The sequence below is a fragment of the Phasianus colchicus genome, chromosome 4, assembly GCF_987193195.1.
Source record: "Phasianus colchicus chromosome 4, bPhaCol1.hap1.1, whole genome shotgun sequence".
In the NCBI taxonomy this organism is placed as follows: Eukaryota; Metazoa; Chordata; class Aves; order Galliformes; family Phasianidae; genus Phasianus; species Phasianus colchicus.
The window spans coordinates 25,356,854-25,377,097 of NC_143439.1; the positions used below are offsets into that span (position 1 = coordinate 25,356,854).

The 20,244-nt window shown below is 35.1% G+C and overlaps 1 protein-coding gene and 1 long non-coding RNA gene across 2 annotated transcripts in view; one reads left to right on the forward strand and one right to left on the reverse strand.

Moving 5' to 3' along the window:
* Positions 1 to 20,244, reverse strand: part of GLRA3 (glycine receptor alpha 3) — a 70,565-nt gene that overhangs the window by 12,450 nt on the left and 37,871 nt on the right. Inside the window, exons 4-6 of the mRNA XM_031607544.2 lie at positions 15,038 to 15,261; positions 12,180 to 12,262; positions 1,972 to 2,109 (exon numbers count right to left, since the gene is read on the reverse strand). Of these exons, the coding sequence (XP_031463404.2) occupies positions 1,972 to 2,109; positions 12,180 to 12,262; positions 15,038 to 15,261 (445 nt within the window). The remainder of the gene's footprint in view (positions 1 to 1,971; positions 2,110 to 12,179; positions 12,263 to 15,037; positions 15,262 to 20,244) is intronic.
* Positions 7,324 to 10,012, forward strand: LOC149918130 (uncharacterized). The gene is made up of 3 exons (XR_016466556.1): positions 7,324 to 7,411; positions 8,973 to 9,091; positions 9,975 to 10,012. It is a non-coding gene; the product is annotated as an uncharacterized LOC149918130 (long non-coding RNA).

Consider the following 20,244-nt stretch of genomic DNA (forward strand, 5'->3'; position numbering starts at 1 on the left):
AGGAAAATTATATTTGGTCACATGAAATAAATTACATGGGAGTTTCTTGTGGAGTATTCTAAAAGGATATCTGTCTACGGGGTATGTGTTCAACCTTCTAAATTTTTGTTGTTGTTGCTATCTTTCACTTATGTGTTAATAAACAATAGTAAAAAAAAAAAAGATGTTTTGCTACCTATACACATTAATTATATTATATATTTTATCCATGGCTCAAGACAATTCCTCTTCAGTCAGTGTAGCCATGGCAAGCCAAAAGGTTAGAGACTCATGGTCATGGCTCATAGGTTATGAAGAAAAAGGTGTAAGCTCAAAAATGCTGAAAAAATAAAGCTTCTCTCAAAGTCAAAGGTTGAAACTGTGATGATTTTAATGAGAGTTCTCAGGCAAACTATCAAAATATGATTCTACTTTGGATGAGAAATTTGGAGAGAAATCACTGGAAAATCTGGCATTTAAAATAAGTTTCCATTCAATATCAGATTAAGTCTGACAGTAATGTTGTAATTCCTGAGTTAGAGATTTTTTCATGAAATATTCCAATGAACTTTGGAAAACTGTGGAGAATACTTTCCACTAGATTCTTCTTTGATAATATCATTATATGGTTTGTGGAAGCACAGATATTGGCACACGTAAAAAGCACAAAATCAAGAGAGCTATAAAAGTGAAGCAGTGGTTGCCTTTATCTCTAGAAGACAAAGACAAACCATATAAGTAAGTTTTCTTGTCTGTCTTAAGGATTATGCTAAAAAGAATAAAGGAATAATATTAATTTGAGCATAATTAACAAATGTATTTTTGAGTGGAAGAATAACCTTCCTGTAGGACATGTATCTCCACCTCTGGAAGCTCATCAAGGATCAGACAGATATTACTATTTGTACGGTAAAGGTGCACATTACATATTTTTAATTTGTTTCAGAGAACACCTTGAATGTTGGTTATTCTATTCATTCTAAATAAAAACCATTAGAGAACCTTCAGTTCTCTACCCTTAGGGTATCAACGCAGCTGTGATACATTCAGTGTTGAAAAGCACTTTTATTTTATTTTCACTGCAATAGGACATTCTTTATGAATGCTGCCTGTTGAATTTTCTCTCCTCTATCAATTCAGCAGAATCCAAATAAAGTGCTTTAAAACTTAAATTTCAAGTTACGTTTAATGTATTAATAATCACATTGGAGAGCAGACTTTAAGAGAGAATGAATGAATGAATGAAAGAATCTAAATTGTGTGCTTTGTTTTTAACTTGAGAAGATGGAAGCTGTGCACTCTTAGCATTTGCTATATATATTTTTGGAGGATTATTATGCTTGTGATCATTCAATTTTCAAGACAGTTTTGTTTACGATTAGAAACAAAATGACTAAATTAGTATTGATAAAACTTTGTTTTTCCCAGTATCCTAGAGATAGATGGTAAGCTAAACATAACATACAGTTCTACAAAGATCTCAACTCAGGAAGGCTGCATCTAGTTTGGACACTCATCTATTGTACAATAAGGATACTTTCAGCTGGTCTGCATTTTTCCATTGCCATTAAGAAATAGAGCAGGGATAGCTGGCCTGGAAGAAGAAACAGGCTTTTCCTGATGTAGCCAGGCAGAGCTTAGTGCACAGCATATTGACTTTTTGGTCTTGGCAGTGCTTCATATCCTGAAGTGTAGATGTAGTCATGGCATTCGCTAAAAAACAAAACTCCTGACTGAATTGCTTCTTTCATATTATTTCAAATATGTATATTTCAAATATTTTTTTAAGCTTACTGAAATAGAAGTTTTCTCAGCCACCAGGTGCATTTCACTGTGTCAATTATTTAAGAAAATCTTGTCCTCAAAAATGCACCTGTATGTTTAAATCTTCTTGTGAGTTCATTGAGAATATTAAACAAATAAATCTCTCCAAAATAACAATGAATGTAAAATGATGTTTTTTTGGTTTTAATCACTAATATGCTTTCCTACCTGTATTGTAATGCTTGGTGCAGTAACACAAATCCTTTTCTTCTTTCAATAGAAACTGTGGCAGAGTGAGTCCTTCTGCTACTTGAACTGCTCCTTTTTCTTGCCATTCAAAAATGAGATCATTCATTGTGTATCCAACTGAAAAAAAAATGAATATAAACTCTAAGTCAGCAGCAAACTTTGAAAAGCAGGGACATATCAAATAGTGATGACTTCAGCAAATGCCATTAAAGTAGAAAATGCAACGGATCTCTTTGGGCTAGTTAACAAAAAAGCATTATTTACCATTCTAAGCCACACTGAGGTAGGAAAAAAAGAAAGCTTTCTTTTTTTGAAATCTTAATAGTTATGTAGCATCAAAATCAGCTATGTTTGGCTCATTTTTATGTATTTATCCTCCCTTGCCCCATCATATCTGCCTTGCATTCTATATGGAGTGAAATGTTAGACTGTCAAAATTATATTTATGGGCTTATGTCAATTTGTATTAATTTAGATACAAATTCTTGAAAGGAAGTAATGAAAATTTATCGAGCAGTGAGGTATTAGTTGAACTGAAAAAATACTTTTCTCTGAATCTGGTTGAAAACTTGGAAAAGCAATTGATCATAATCTCATACTAGCTGACTGTGAAGAACGAACTGGCACTCAATATTCAGATTCCTGTGTTTATTCTTACCTCATGGATGTAGGATTTAAATAAAAACTTAACATTTGTAGCTGAAGTACTAATCGAGAGGAAGACCTTGTAAAGAGCAAATAGTTTTTCCTTGTATTTCTATTTCTCTGATGAATATGTGCGTGAACTTTCAATGAGGAAAAACTGTTCTATATCCTCTCTATATGTCAGAAAATATATCTTTGAAATTCTATTCCAAAGTTTTTCTGGATAAATTGTCTGTCTGTAACAACTGAAAAAAAAAAATAAATTGCTTCCTTTTCACATTAAGGTTTCATTTAGTCTTTCTCAGGATTTAATGAATTCAGACAATGTAAGATTTTAAGACTGAAATCTAAAACTATTGTTGAAATAGCTTGACCCACAGGGGTACACTTGACTCATATATAATAGATTGAAGCATGAGGAAAAGAATGGAGTCATTTTTACATCTAAATTATACAGTTTTCCTCCATTTGCTTCTTTTCTGCTTTACTCCAAAGCCAATTAGCTGTTAAGAATAACCTGCAGATAACTGGAAATATCTTTTAACCTTTCAGTAACAATTTAGTTTTTAAATATAGTGTTCAGAAAATACTGAAATTTTGAGTTCTAGTGAGGGAAATAAACTCTGTTATGCAGACGTCAATCTTTCCCCCATTGTGTTCGGTGACTTCATTACTCATTGAATACATCTATAAATACTATTCAGACATACTGATTTGATATACTGGCCTCAAATATGAAACACATTTCATCCATTCTAATATGTCTTTGTTGAATGTATCTGCACATTAAGAATCAGTGACCTTCAGATTTGTTCTGTTTCTTTTGGAGAATACCCTTAATATTAAGTTTTTTGCAAGCACTTAGGATACTGGTTTATCTTCTTTGGTATTTTGTTGGTACTAGTTGAAAATAATAAAAACAAACCCTTATCATTTTAAATAAGTGCTTCAGTAAGATCAAATGTTACATAAGACATTACATGCATGTATTAAATGTACTTTTTTTCATCTATACTTGCATGCATGATACTATAAACATGGATTTAAAATTCAATATAAAATGTCATAAAGTAGAAAAATTCAAAAATATAGCTCTTACCAAACTTTGCATGTATTCAGACAAAAAGCAGTTGTGTGTAAAGATTAGCATTTGAACCATGCAGATTATGGCCAGAAGTGATATCCCCTGAGTAAAACTCATTGAACTGACAAGAAACAACTGCTGCGTCAAAATGTATTTCACTAAATCAAATTCATTCATCTCTAATGCATTTTTAACTTTGAATATCTACTCTGTCCACTAATTCTTCAATAAATGTAATATATGAAAAACAGTAAGTATATACAAAGTACTGATATAATTTTTACTGTCTACATTTTAAATACCCAAATACAGCTTTAACATTCAATACTGTAATTCTAGTTTTCTAAGACCATACTGGTACAATAAATATGTCCTAAAACATAGAAGAGCTTAATGGAGATACAATTTTATGTTATTCCAAATAAAATAAAATAAAATAAAATGTATAATGTATATCTTACTTCTATTAGATATATCAACTTAGTCTCTATTAAATTTTTGTCCCTTTATTCAATGTGAAATACAAATAAACCAAACAAATGTGCCCAATGAATTAGTGAAATCTACAGTCAAATTAATTTTGAATATTGAACTACTTGATAACGCTAATTTTTCTCTGGATTTTCTTTATTGAGCAGTGTTATCTATCCTTGATTTTCTAAATGAAAATATGTTATTGTTTGATACATTTCCAAACAATTTGATGAATACGTTCTCTTTTCCACCTATCACATCATTCTTTCAACTCTGCATGAAAGAAAGCAAGAAAAACTACAGTGGAAAATATCTTGTTATTTGTAGATATGAAACAAAATCAGAGAATTTTTAAGAAAGAAGTACAAGAACAAACTGCTACTCCCCGAATATTCTGTGCAAAAAAGAGCTAAATCCCATATTGTTCTGTGTTATTTTTTTTCAGGAGTAAGCGGAATCTCATAGAGCTAAATGAACTTCTTTGGTATCTCAAAACAGAAAAATATTTTTGTTTCTTAACTGCTTTCATGAAGAAGATCTGCTGCATAGCACAGTAGTTAGCACTTAGTGCTGGTGGGTATAGTTGTGTGCATGGGGCATGATGGGGAATAGAAGGATATCTATGAAAGTGGTTTTTAAAATGCAGACTAGTAGTTATTATACTGTGGTTTAAATACAATAACAATTTAAGTGCATGGTATTATATAAATAAGAAGCCTAAAGATCATATATGGAGCATTTTAGTTTTGTGAGCTCGTTTGAATAACGTAACTTATGTTTCCTATTGAAGTGGTGCAGCATCATGAAGATATCATGGTGTATTTTGAAGCTACCATGAGGTTCAATCTCAGGAACAATGCCAAGTAGAAACTTATGATCTTGATATGAATAAGGCACCAAAGTATTTAGTATCATCAAACGTGGGGGGTAGTGTGCACAGCAAGTTACAGAAACATAGGGAGCTTTGGTAAGGGAAATTTTGGAGTCTCAAGGTCAAAATGTTATTTTTTTTAGATTCAGGATCCTAGAATTACCAGTCATAAATGTTTACAATATTGAAATTATGTGGATAAATTTAAAATCCCGAAGCCACCACTTGAGTTCAGTGGGGCTATATATATCATTCATGCATATGTATGTAGCAAACTGAGGCCTACATTTGCAAAATGGAAATCTAATTAGATACTGTAACAAAGCAGGTCTGCATTTACTTTACTCAGCTGCAGAATAAAACACACCCTCAGCCATCTGCGGCTGAAATAACTCGTACAGGAATAAAAATGAAGGTGAATAAAGTAGTTCACTGCCTGTACAAGATTGGCTACTCCTAGTTGAGCAAAAATGGATGACTGAAGTGAGTAATGAGCTCTCCTTGTGCTAGGTTTATACAGCACCATCTACACTGATCAAGCTTGTAATTAGAGCTGAGTGTTTCTGAAGCACAACCGCAATTAAAAATAATTGATCTGAATGCAGCTGTATTCAATAGTATAATTCAACAAGACATATCTTCTCTGTGTGGTCTTACATTCTGGCTGATACTCTTGCTAGGAGAGGAAAGGGCCCATTAGTTATGCTTTTTGTCTGTGTCTTGTACATATTCTAAGAGTGAAAAAGTAGGGCATTGTTAGAAGAAGCTCTGTTAGCTTCTACGTTTGACATCACTGATGTACAGTTTGTTTCACTTCCTCTCAGTGAGTTTTCTTTCTAGTCTGTAGGATTCTTTTACAAATGGAAGAAAGAGCGTGTTCAAAAAGAAGGAAACTGCTATAGTAGTGACTGACCCACAATGTTGACTGAGGCATTCATAAGGAGAGTGCATTCACTTGGCAGAATGAAAGTTTGTGAAAGAGAATCAGGTGCTGTGAGAGTAGGTAAGATTTTATTTTCAGGTGTGCCACTTTGGATACAAGGAAAAAGAGGAGAAAATAGACAAGAAGGCATCTAATGGCAAGTTAATCATAGAATGAACCAGAAATCAATAAAGCTATAGAAGTACCTTATTAGTTTCCATGTAAAAAGGCTATGATGTAGCCTTCTATACTTAGAAGCAGTCTGATATAACTAGCCTCAGTTTCTTCCTAGATTAATTGCATGTTATCTCCCTTCCCCCTGAAATTAGAATAAACTACTTTGTTTTAATTTGGTAGTGTAATCTTCTGTGATGCTAGATGACATAGAAGGGACCATCATAAGAGGTTAAGGAGGATCATTCTGATTTTTAGGCTCCTACTGATATATGACTTTAGTGGCATGTTAGTAGCATTGCAAATGCTGTAATCTCCTCACCAGTAAATGGAAAGAGAGGCTTTAGAGTTTTTGTTCATAAAGGTGAAGGCAATTCCCCTGTGCTATTGGAAGGGGTGGAGCCTGGCCCCACCTCTCCTAGACCCCATTTAAGAGCTGACTATTACTAGGGAAGGATCTCTTTTGGAGATTGCTCCTCTTGGACTCTTCTTAGTGAGTCTAGGATAAGGGTAAGCTTTCCGTCCATTCTTCTGTAGCGTGATAGCCTGTTTAGCCTAACTTTTTTGTATATTTCTTAATTATAACGTCCATACGTTCATTGATTGCACATACGAAACAGGACTATAATCCCAGAAGGAGATGGTTGCCAGACGGAGAAGTTCTCAGGAACAGTCAAGAACTGTGTGTATGTATAGCACTGTGGCCTTTCAGAAAAACAGCTTTTTAAAGAGATAACTCATTTTCTGAACCCTTAAGTGATTTTTAGTAGCCACTAAAGAGCGTACTGGCAGACCGCTGTCTGAGATGAATATGAAGAACTGGCAAACTGAGTAAAATTAGTCTTAACTTTCAGGTGTCACTTTTATATTAGTTTTTGTAAGATCAGTAGCAATTCCACAGTTGCTCCTGCCCTTTCATCCTGTGTTAGCTGGGAACTGAGGAGTACGGATATCTATCTCTTGGTAGCTGTGTATGAGGTCTCACTTTAGGTATACGCAGTGGGTTGAGTCACCCTGCTATAGAATAGAAGCCATGTACTCATTCAAGTACATACCCTAGGATCACTGGCAGGTAAGAAATGCAGCCCTGGTCTTTCCTGTGTCATCTGTGTTTTTATGGGAGAGGAATAATGTGCATATCATTTCCCATGTTGCAGACTACCTATTGGCCTGCCTACAGATCTTTCTATTTCAACAATCTCTATCTCTCCAATTTTGAGGCTGGGAAGAAAGAAATTGTACTGCTCAGGTAATACCATTTTGCAGTATAGAGTCAATTTTCTCTGAAATCCCTCCAAATGGAAGATGATTCCTTAGAAAGACAAGAAAAGCTCCTTAGAAAGACAAGAAAAGCTCCTATAAATCAAAATAAAATGATTTTTATCCCTTACATATACTGCTTTTCATGGCATGTTTCTTCTTTTGTGACTAATGTAGCGTTTTAATGGTACTACTGGTTGAAGATTTTATCTGAAATTCAATATTCTTAAGTTAATAATTATAGTACGATATATATATAATTGTAATATATGAATCAAGGAATGCTGTGAGATAAAAACAAAATCTAAGAAGATAAAGACAAGGAGATCTAGTACATGAAAGAAAGAAAAAATCTTTCATGTGAAATAAGCCTCGGAAATAAATATCTCACTGACATTTCTTTGTGTCTTATTCAAGCAGAATAAAACTAAAATTATCTAACATGCCTGTAGGCTGCCCCAGCATGAACCATAGAAATGTGGAAGGGATTATATCCTAACTGCATTTTCATTTGCTTCTTTCCAAAGATACAAAAGCAGCTCATTCCAGTTTTGATAAGTCTTTTGGTAAAATAAATACTTTTGAAATAGAATACATTTTCACTTAAATACTTTTTATGTGCTTCAGGATATAAGTGAAGGGACAAATGCAGCTGCAAACACTGACCTTGGAAAAACCATTACAAGAGCCACATAAAAATACACAATAGCTTTTTTCCCCCCACAAATGATATACATGAGTTTCCCTCTTAGGGCTTTCTGTGCTGGAGCAATGGTATCAATATTGATGGAAAATATCTATTACTGAATAAAATTAGTTTTTTCACAGCAGAGGAAAAATCTACTATTTGTCCTTTATAAGTAAATGTCAGCCTTTCTTTGTGACCTTGAATGGTGGCAAGATGAGCAAGAGAAAAATGAGTGACTCATTAGAAATTGTCCAATTTGCTTAGTGTCACATGCAGGCTTGCAAGGTCAGGAAGTTTAAGGAAATTCTGGAATTAATAAACATTGTAAATTCATAGTTGTACCAAATCCTAACTAACTTGACACTGGAAATTGTCTTGTTGTGCCCACTTTCTTTGAAATGTCCCACAGACATTTCTCTCAGTTTCAGAGAGTTGTTGACTTGATTATGAAAACCTAACACGATCTTCTAGCAGATGTCTAAGTATAGCCAAAGCTGACATACTGCAAGATTTTCTGCTTCAGGCCAGGTAATTTGGCCATATTCCCTATTTTTCAGCGTCTGGAGTTACAGGTAACATGGAGGTAGACAAAGCAACTCTTCCTCGTAAAATCAGGTTTGATCTTTCCCTGTAATTAAAAGATTTTGAACATCTCAAAATGAAGCAGCCATCTCTATTTTGTACAGCAGTTCTTTTATGAGCATTATACTACTCTGTGCTACATGGATATACAGCAGGGAACTTATACTTGCTGCTGAACGGTTAAAAACAAGACATTAGTGAAAAATGTTTTCTGCTGGAAAACACAGCAAGACATCCAAAGTGATATTCAACTAACAGGTGTTTGTTCCTTATGGTACAGTCTGTGGAAAATGAGGGCTCCTGCAAGGTATCTGTAGAGCAAAACAAATGCCTGTTTTCTCAAGAATGCTCAGCTTTTGTACAACCTGTCCCCATGTGGGCTGAAAGAGATAAGTACAGGTAAGTTTCATGAAGTTGTTAAAGCAACAATTTTTAAAATTGTGTGTGTGTGTGTGTATATATATATATATATATATATATATATTTCTTTAGCACTTATACTATGATACCTGCTGTCTAAAGCATAGTTATATAAAGTGAATATATCCCCAATCTGTATGTATTCTGATACATCTGCCTCATCTTAACCTCTTATTCAGTGATATTGATCATAAAGATGATATAGGTTATTAGTAGAATTATTCACTTAAGTGAATGTGGAATTTTGCTTAAATGATGAATATATAATATTGCCCTATGTTCTTTGACATTTGCAGTGAATAAGCATCTCTCAGTTTTTGTCACGGCAATTTCTGCTGTCAGATTTAGCTCAGATTTAGCCATTGTCCTCATATGAAAGCCTCATTTGTAATATTACCATCTGTCTGTCACAATGAAAGAAAAGGCTGGCTTTCATACTTACCCTGTAATATATATTTTTCGTTTATAAAAGCATACCATTAGCCACACAAACAGTTCTTACATACTAATTGATACATAATAACCTCTCTTGGATACTACTTTGTTGCAGTTTAAAAAAAAGTGAAAGAAAAAAGGAAGAAATACTTAAATTATGTATGTTGTGTTTGTTTTATAATGTATTTCAAATAATCTAGTATGCTGCTTCTATATATAGAAAGTTTTTTTTTTTTGAAACTATAAATCTAGATCTCACAAGCTATAAATACTTATTTACCTTTTTTCCCCACATCATTTATTTTCACAAAATCCACATTGCCAGAATGTTTGAAAGAATGCTATTCTATTCTACTTTATTTTTGTTCTTCACGTGACTAGGAGGACAGTTCTAATAGTAATCTCTTCCAAATTCTTATCATTTTAGGTGGAAAAGGCAATTCACACCAATTTCTTATTATAGGTAAAGTAAAAATTTAATACATATTTGTGCCTTCCTCCTTATACATCCTTTGTTAGCTCAGATCCTAGCATCAGACAAAACACTTTGACAAGGCTAAGTGCAAGGTGTGTGTTACACTTGATTCAAGGCATTCTCAGGTACAAGTGCAAACTGGGAGAAGAGCTCCTTGAGAGCAGCTCCGCAGAGAGGCACTTGGGGGGTCCTGATGGACAAAAAGCTGGACATGAGCTGGCAATGTGTGCTTGCAGCCTGGAAGGCCAACTGCACATTGAGCTGCATCAAAAAAGTGGTGGTCAGCAGGGTCAGGGAGGTGACTGTCCCCCTGTACTCTTTGCCCTTGCCAAGTCCCATCTGGAGTATTCTGTTTAGGTCTGGGGGCCCCCAGTACAGGAAGGAATGGAGTGGGTCCAGAGGAGGGCCACAAAGATCATTAAAGGGCTAGAGCACCTTTCCTATGAAGAAAGGTTGAGAGATTTGTCCTTGCTCAGCCTGGAGGAGAGAAGGCTTCGAGGAGACCTCATTGCAGCCTTTCAGTACTTGAAGGGAGCTTACAAGCATGAGGGGAACTGACTTTATGCAGTCTGACAGTGACAGGACAAAGGGGGATGGCTTTAAACTAAAAGAGGAGAGATTTAAATTTCATGTTAGAATGAAATTTTTTACTCAGAGAATGGTGAATCACTGGAACAGGCTGCCCAGAGAGGCTGTGGATATCCCCATCCCTGGAGGTACTCTAGAAAAAGTTGGATGGAGCTCTGGGCAGCCTGATCTACTGGGTGGTGACCCTGCCCACAGCTGGCAGATTGCAAGTAGATGATCCTTAAGGTCTCTTCCAACCAAAGTGATTCTATGATTCAATTATTCAGTTTTGTATTTTTGTCTGTATGTGTACCTTGAAATGACATAGCTGCTGCACGCTTTCCATCCTGTTTTCTGTTCTAATGGAAATATCAAGATACATTATAAATGCAACATGTGACAGATTGAATTAGCAAATACTGATTTTTGTTTCACATAAAAGGTGTTCTTATTTATTGTAACACAATTATTCAAAGCCTGTCTTCTCTGGTCTTTTTTCACCTTCCCTGTACTCTCCTCGGGGTAACTGTGTATAATGCAAAAGACTATTCAAAACACATACAGTTGTAAGTTTGTTTATTCCAAGTTCTGATGTAACACCTGGCTTAGGCAAACCATCAGACTTTCTCTGTTGTTAGGAGATCATTAAGTAGGTCTTCTGTGTTTTGCTTGGTGTTTCTAGTCTCAGCCTAGTTGCTATACTATGAATTACTTCAAGTCTCAACAGCCTTCTGGTTTCTAGGATTTCTTCCAGTGTTATGGCTGTTGGTCATGCCATGCTCAACTTTTGCTTCCTTGCTGGATGATACTTCGTATGGTCGTCTTCCTCTTTGTACTCTAGAAAGTTCACAGCCCTTTCCAAGATTTTCTAGGGGATATTTCACTGATTTAAGATCCTGCCCCAGTAGAGAGGCTGAGGACTGTTGTAGGTGGCATACTCTATATAGGATCATGAACATACATACATACATACATACATACATATGTAGTGTAACCTTTCACATTTCCTCCTTACAGTAAGCCTTTTCTCTAGTCATTTCTGGGATAATTACGTAAGAATGACAGATACATAGCTCTAACATGTAGATAAGTTGAAAAGCTTATGTTTATGAAAAACTTATTATGCAGGGATCTGAAGAGCATGGACTCAGTATACATTATCTTGTTCCCATTGTTTTAGTACACCAAGTTATTTTTAATTTCAAGATCTGCACATAAATCACTTCCTTAATTTATTCTCATATTTTCCTTATGTTCTCCCATATAACTGTCTTCCTGTGCATGTGAACACAGAGAACACTTCACAGTGAATCACAATACAATTAAGCATCACATAAAGGTAAACTCTGGGACTGAGTAGGTCAGTTTAGCAATAAATTTTGATTTATATGAAACTTGATTGTCTGTAAAAGTAAGAATGAAAAAATCTTTTCCCTTGAAAATTATCAGTGTTTCACAGATTAAAATAGATAGTTCATTTCTGGAAGGTTGTTCTCCTCATGTCATTAGAAAGGAGTATTTTGTACTCCATGCAGAATTGCTGTAATCTCTAGTAAAGTACTTATAAGATGATATATTGCACAAACTTACAGCTTTCCAACTGCATTATACATGTTTGCACATCCATTGGAAAATTTTTGAGATCCATTGGGCAGGACAGTATTAAAGTCAATCTGAAAGAACACAAAAATATATTAAAAATATACCACAAAAAATACCATATAATTACACGGGTGGAGTGCATAAAAGCAGAGGAATCATTAGAAAAAGAAAACATAGTTTTTCATTAGAAAGCTCTCTGAAGGGAGAGTCCCGGTAGAGTTACCTAACTTACATCTAAGGGAATGCAACAACAGCCTGCTTTTTTATGCTGCAGTAGAATTATTGTTATTTTGTTACAGTGTTTCAAATCCTTGACATTTACCCATAAAATTTACCCAGAATTGCAAGAATTTCATTTCAGGTATCAGTTGCAAATTGTGCTGCCAAAATAATTTGTGTTATTAAGTTGCTCTAAAATAAGGTGCTTAAGTTGTCAACACAAAGATTTAAAATAACATTTTATGATATTAGTGGTAGACTACATATTCCTATAAGTTTGAAAGGTGGTTGTGCTTTACATTAGCCATTATAATTCCTGTGAAATGCTTTGTAACCTACAGAAAAAAATAAGTATTTTTACATATCAACACAATAATTTATCTTTAAGTGGTAATTCTCAGAGGAATGAGAAAGAAGAACATATGAGGTAAAGGTGTGTCTTTCCTCTAGCTGGGCATGACTAAGTATCCATTCATCATTCACTGTTGTGACAGTACTTTGTACTTGCTAAACAATGTCTTGCATGAAGATTTTGTTCATTTATGTGTTTGCTTGACAGGATGCTCTCCTGAGGGTTTTGAGTTCAGCTCCTTAACACATAAGGCTGTCCTAGAAGTCCAGTACTCTAATTCCTCTCTCTTTAACCTGTTCCCCCTTTTTTAGGGCAGTGGAGAGCATGCTGGAATTGGAACTGAGCAGCAAGCACAGCTGCACATTTCTTTTACATGTCTTTTTTTCTTCTCCAAACTTCTTTTGTTTCTTTGTTGTTATAATGTCTTTTCAGTCCACCAGACAGAGTCAGAGGAGGGAACTTACACCTTTACACCTTAGTCCTGTTAAGAACAGTTCCAATTTCAAAATCTGGCAGGTAGGCCAGCCATTTCAGAGAAGAGGTACCTGGACTTTACTGTGTGTTTTAGTAAATATTTTAGAATTTTTTACAGCTTTTTATGTTAAATATCAGTAATTGGTACCTTTGCACTGTTTGCTGGCATGAATATTTTATTCAGATGCATACAGGAGGGGAAGGGAGAGGAGGAAATGAAAAGTAAAACAGATTTAGCAATACTCAATTTTATTCCAGCATCAGTTCTTTAGCAATTATATTACTCCTCAAAAGCTTAAGTGACACAAAGTTGGATAACAACTCAACTAAGATGCTCACTGTATAATTTTAAATGTGTTTCAAAAATTGTAATAGTTCTTAATTAAATCATGGGAGCATAAGCATTCTAGTACCACAAGAATGTGGTGTCCACAGCATCACGGTCAACATTTGCTCTTATAGCTTTAGTATTATGTGTTGTTTTTTTTTCCCCATTTCATGAGACTGTGAACTTGGTCAGAAATCTATTGAAGTTGATATCTGAGCTTGCTTCAGCAGAGTGCTTGTATTTATAGTATCTGTTGTATGTATTTGGCGAGAGTAGAGCAAGCAAGGAGCAAGGGTTATTCATTCAAACTGCCTATGTCTCTCAGATTGACTGAATCTGGAGATAATTGATTTAGCTTTATATTTTACTTTGGTTGAGGGAAGGAAACCTTTTTGCTTTCTTTCAGTATTTCTAGTGACAGGGTACGTGTTGTGACACTGAAGAATGGTTATGTTCTTAGACTGGCATTTTAAGCTCCTTTTGGATATGAAATGTGTGTAAGAGTTTTAACCAAACCCTTTCTTCCAGTATAAGCTTGACAGTATGCTGCTCACTAGCACTGGAAGGTAGGGAGAAGGAGACTTCCTTGTCACTGGTATATTCATACAAGTCACGAACACTGCATTTTTTTTTTGTCCTGGTATACAAATTGTTCTTCAGAGTCCTGATGTCTCTTCAAAAAGTTTCAATTACCCTTTGATGCAGTATGATGTAAAACCAAATGCTAAGTGGAAAAGAGGTGTTACATTTTTCAAAATGAATATATTTTTTTCAAGTAGGTCAAATCTATACCATGACTATAACATTAGTATATATATAACATTCATTTCCCATTTGATTACATTTTTGAAGGTAACTGTAAGAATGATTTTACTGCAGTTACAGTTTAATGATGTCTGTATTAATAAAAGTGGAGTGAAGAGAAAAGAATTGGAACAATTGCATCTTGTCAGTACTTAGATGTGATTGCTGCTTACAGCTTCTCAGAACTTTTCAAAAATTTACTTTCCACTTTTCTCCCCACCTCCTGCAGTAAGTGAGCTATTCTTAAAATGTCATGCTTCCTCAAGTGGCGGGTGTTTCCATGTTGGACTGTGACTGCAATATCCAAAAACAGTGAAAGAGAAATTACACTGGATTGTTATAACATTGGAGGCTACAGTATGTAAAGCTCATACAAAGATCTGTTCAGACTGTAATATTCCAAGCATATATATACCATGTGCAAGAGTCTGAGTTCTTCTAGGCTCAGTATCTGTGATTTAAATTGGGAATGATGCTTTTCTTATTATTTTTACTAAAAATACTTCAAATTAGAGATCTCTTTCTATTTTGCCATTAAAAATGAACAGTAATTATGATGAAATTCAATATTCAGAGTTCACATTTACTTTAGTAATTGAACTGCTGTTAACAATTCTTAGATACACTTATGAACTTCCATCTGAAAAAAAAGTGTCATTAGAGACTCACCTGATGGAATAAAGTACATTTCCATTTTTGAAAATTCTTAACAACTTATTATCCGTTGTAACTTCATGAAAGTTGGCACCTTTTTCATTAGCAAAGAACAAATCTGGTTTCCAAATTGAATCCAGCATAGATGGATCTAAGTCTAAAGAGTCATCTGGATATTCACTATATGCAAGACGTGGATCATTCCAATTCTGACGGAGAAAGATGTTCACTCGGTAATCCTGAATGAAAGAGAAAACAAGCAAATTTTATCAAGCATAGGGATTTAGCTTTTATTTCATTTCTTAGCCATGTAATCCCCTGTCCATCTGTGGATGACAAAAGAATTACTTAGCTGATTGTCAGAATGATACCTATTTGTATTAGTGGGGGAACAATGGATAAGCATAATTTCAAGATAATTGAAAAAATCCGAAGATAAGGAAATCTGACCTCTATGTAGTCTATATCACTTTTCATAACTTTAACCCCTCCACAGTGTTTTCTTGAAATGGAAATGATAGAAGCGTGCAGAAAGTTTAATGGCATAATCTTTTCCTGCTCAACTTTCCTCTCCTACACAGTGAGTCTATTCCGTTACAGGAGAACCTCAGTTCACATCTTCTCTCTCTAATCCTTACATATTTTAGACATACCACTTAAGTGTTTCTGTGCCTCAGCTCCCTACTGAAAAATTCTGTGAGAGTAGTACATTTCTTTGTATGAGGAGGATGTATTTTTTTCTCTTCTGTTCACATGTGGTAGAGAGTTTAAAAAGGCTATTCCAAAAGCAATACTTCCTATTTCTTTAAGTTGGCCCATAACATCAGAGGCAAATGTTGTTAAAGTGGCAGTAGGGATTGAACCTTCCCACCAATATTCCATTACATGTTGTTGCTGCGTGACAGATGGCAGCAGAGTGACTCTCTGACAGAATGGCATCTGAATGGAAGTGCGCATGAAGCAAAGGTGTGTCACTGAATTCCTCCATGCAGAAAAAATGGCACCCAATGACATTCACTGACGTTTGCTGAATATTCATGGGGACCAAAGAGTGAATGTGAGAACAGTGAGGTGCTGGGTGGTGCGTTTCAGCAGTTGTGACAGCAACAGTGGAATGAATGGATTTCTTACACAATTAGAGGCCACTTATTAGGTGTAAGACAGAATAGATGAAAACATAGCAAGAAAAGGAAAATGGAGATAGATAATTGGAGGAATCTACTCCATGTTATGTAACGTTGTCTGTCAATTTGCCTAAAATGAGTCAAAGTAAATTGTTTTAAATTGTTTTCAGACATTGTGAAAAAAATCCAATTTAAGTTGTATTGAAGCAATTTTTTTTCCTTCGTCCCTGAAAAGTCTGTCTTAAATTGCCACTCATTACCAAAAAAAAAAAAAAAAAAAAAAACAAAGAAACAAAACCAAACAACAACAACAAAAAAACCCATAATCTATTAAAAAGATATACATTCAAACACTACTGCATGAAAAACAAGCATTCATTGACTCAACTTGTAATTATACCTTGTGAACACAGTACCAACTTGCTTTAAACAAGTAGGGTTGTTTGATGCCAACACAGAGAACAGAATTAAACTGCCCAAATTGATTTGCTTTCCTGCAAGAGGATTACTACAGCTGTGTGCTACTTGCACAGAGGGGTGACTCCTAACTCAAATTACTCTGTTCTGAGAAGGTTCCTTTGTGGGGGGAGAGAAACCATCATTTAAGCTGTGTGATTTCCTCATGACCTCAAGGCTACCATTATCAAACAGCTGCTATGCCCTGGTTGTGCAAAATGAGGCTGATTTGTGGGTCTGCACTTGCTCCACTGCCTTTCAAAATCCGCATTTACAGAATGAACTTTCTTATATGATAGGATATTGGTCATCTGCTCCACAGGCACAATAAAATTTACACATGGACATCAAGTAGTTACTTTTTGCTATCTATGCTGACACCAAGACTGTTATTGGCTCCTGTACTAGTGTTTGATTAGCAATTTCCAACACACAGTGAAATCTAAAATATTTAGAGAATATGCTGATTTCTTCTTCTTTATGCTGATACAGGTAGAGTTGCATTTCCCTAGTACATGGAATGTGGAATACTTCCAGATTCCAGAGACAGATACATAAAAACAAATTTCCAAAATATGTACTTTATCTGAATACTTCAGATTACCTGCTCTTGTAATTTTTGAATGCTGTCATTTGGACCAAACCAACACATTTTCATGCTGTGTAAAAATCTAGATCTGTATTTTGCATAATGAAGTCAATTGATAATTGCTTTCTTTGTTCTAGGTCGCTATGGAATTTAACATGAAAATCTGTACTTTCCAAGAAGTTGCTTAGAGTAAATGCAATGCCCCTATGTGAGATGCCACTCTTTTGAAGAATATTTAAATTTTGACTGATTATGAATTTCAATTCTTGTCCGTGAAAGTTCTGCCTTGAAAAATAAATAAGCTTCTTGTGAAGTCATAAAAATCACATACAAAACTGATGTATTTGCTAAAGAATAAAATATAAAATGTAAAGACTTGTTGGAACATGTTTTTACTAAATTAATTAACTACATGTATTGCCAGTGCTTGAAAATCAGGCCCCATCTTTCTAAGTTATGCACATGCATAGGGCAGTAGGTTACAATGGTTATATTTCTGCCTTCCTAGGTTTCTACATCTGTTGCTAACAGTCCAGTTTTACATAACGCTTTTGTGTTATAGATGAGCCTTTTGCACATGATAGAGTGGATTAGAATTTACTTTATTACAATAGATGCTGAGTTTGATCCTTAGTACCTGTGAATTTATCACAGATCTAAGTAGAGCTGTTCCCGTTAAAGTTGAAGTGAGGAACAAACTTTAGCAGTGTGAGCTACAGTGAGAGGGCAGAACAAGAGGGAACTGGCAAAGGCATGGTGAAGCAGGGAATGAGTTAAACGATTAAAAAATATGTTACAAGAGATTGGAATCAATATCAGGGAAAATAAGACCCAAGCGAATATTTGTTTGAAAATGTATACAATGTTTTGAATGTTTTCAGTGTTTTGAAGCACCTCATAGTAATTTTGTAACCATGGTGCGGTAATGGTTTTACTGAACTTGTGGATCACTGTATGGGGAATGAGACTACCTGATCAAACAGTTATGTGTGTTTCAACAGGTTAATTACCAGCTTTTAGCATATTTTCCATTTGTTATTCTAATTTTGATGTAATATTATGGTGAAAAAAGAAATCCCGGACTAAATCCACCACTGGCATATAAAATGGAAAACAAAGAAGAAAATGTTTATTTTTGGAACCAGAGGAGTACTGCACACTTCACTACAGTACTGACCTTGTTACTATGAGGGGAGAGTAAACACCTGTTTCCTTTTTTTTTATTTTTCACTTTCTCATATGGGCTTTCCCCAGCATATGCTCTGGCTATAAGCACTGTGGCTGAGCTTTAGGTAGCCAAATTACTTTGGGTAAATTGATCGAGTTTCCTTAATTCTCCTTTGCATATCTGAAAATTTCAGACTCACCCAAAAGCTTATTTAGCTAATTATTTCAATATGTGTTTGATGATATTTCTCAGGTACAGAAATTCAAGTATTTAAATTTAAGTAAGCCCCTCATATTGGTAGGTCATTTTTCTTGCAGGTAACCAATATCTTTGCAAAATCAAAAGAGAAGACCCTTTGCACTGACATCTGAGAAATATAAATATCAGTTGTATCAAACCTGAAGAATTCCCTTGTCTTTTCTCCTTCTTGAAATTCCATGATTGCTGAGATTATTTCTGGTGAGGCCTTATCTGTAGCCATGCATGTTGAAAGAATAGAATAAGTAGAACATTCACAAAAGAATGCTATAAGACCAGAATGGATAGCCAGTACTGTGAGAGGAGAAAAGAAAATTTGATTTCTCTAAAGCGGTAATGCAAAGATGAACAGAAGACTCCATAAATATGTTGAAAAGGAAATACTGGAGGGGGAAATCAGTTTAAATCTATGGAAAAAAATATTATTTATGACAACAAATTTAGAATAGACTGAAATGGCTCATAATTCAACTTATTCTGCTAATAAACAACAGTGATCTTTTCACTGGTATGATTTATTATTGAAAAAAATGGGACTCCTCCCTACTTTTAATAGGTCTTTCCAGTATTACAGGTCAGAACTGCAGCAAGGCTAGTAGCAATCTATGGATGTAGGGCAGTTCAACTAATGAGTGATAAAAAACTCCATGCTCCAGCACTAACTGCAACCCATTAATCTGTCAGAGATTTACAATAGCAGCTAAAGAGAAATTAACCGTGATCACTGAGTACTTAACTTTAATTGACACGTCAAATCTGTGTCTGAGTAACAAGATCTGACTAATGTCAAACATCCCTAAGAACATGCTTTTCTGTACTGAATAGCTACGGGGCATTCATTACAAGAAGCAGCGTAGATACACTGTTAAATATGATAGTTTGTCTGACTCACTGAATCTTTTTGACTATCAGTCTCATAATAATTCCATGGTGGAAATGTTATTTCCAGAATGGATTTGGGGAATGAATAAAACTAAGGATGATTTTCCTGCTCCTGGTGTACAGAAACCTGAGTCTGGGAGAAATTGGCATATTTTTCCCTCTCTCTCAATAAGAACTCTGTGAATTTTCCAGCACTGCAAGATTTTCCCTCATTAAGAAGTGTCTTCATATTCCTTAGGAGGAAGCCACCTTCTTGCAGTTTTCCTTGCCAAGACTGTGACTCTTAAGACTTTGCCTTTATGATTTGCTGTATGAGGTCAAGTATACAGTTCCTTATGCAGAGATGGAGACCTTTCCTGTCTGGTCCTGCCTCGAGTTATGTGGCTAAGCACTTTGTTGGCAATTCACCTCTTTAGATCTGAGCCCTCACAGGCTGAGGATGAGCAGTAACGCCAGTCTGTTCTTGGATAAAAGCTGTAATCCTACAGTAATTTGAAAATGGTGGGTGCTCTTACCCTCTCCATTAAGTAGGACAGGCCAGATGGTTTGAGGATTTGGGTGAAGGCTTCTCAGGAAGCTTTAGCTATTCAGAGCTATTCAGAAAAGATTATTGATGGATTTTGGATCACGATCTCTCTCTTTGTCCATCCCTAGGTGTATAAAACCAGATTTTAAGCTATTTAATGTTTTAATTTTTCTGAGTTGCGTTTTTTTTCTTTTTTTTTTCTTTATTATCAAAACTACT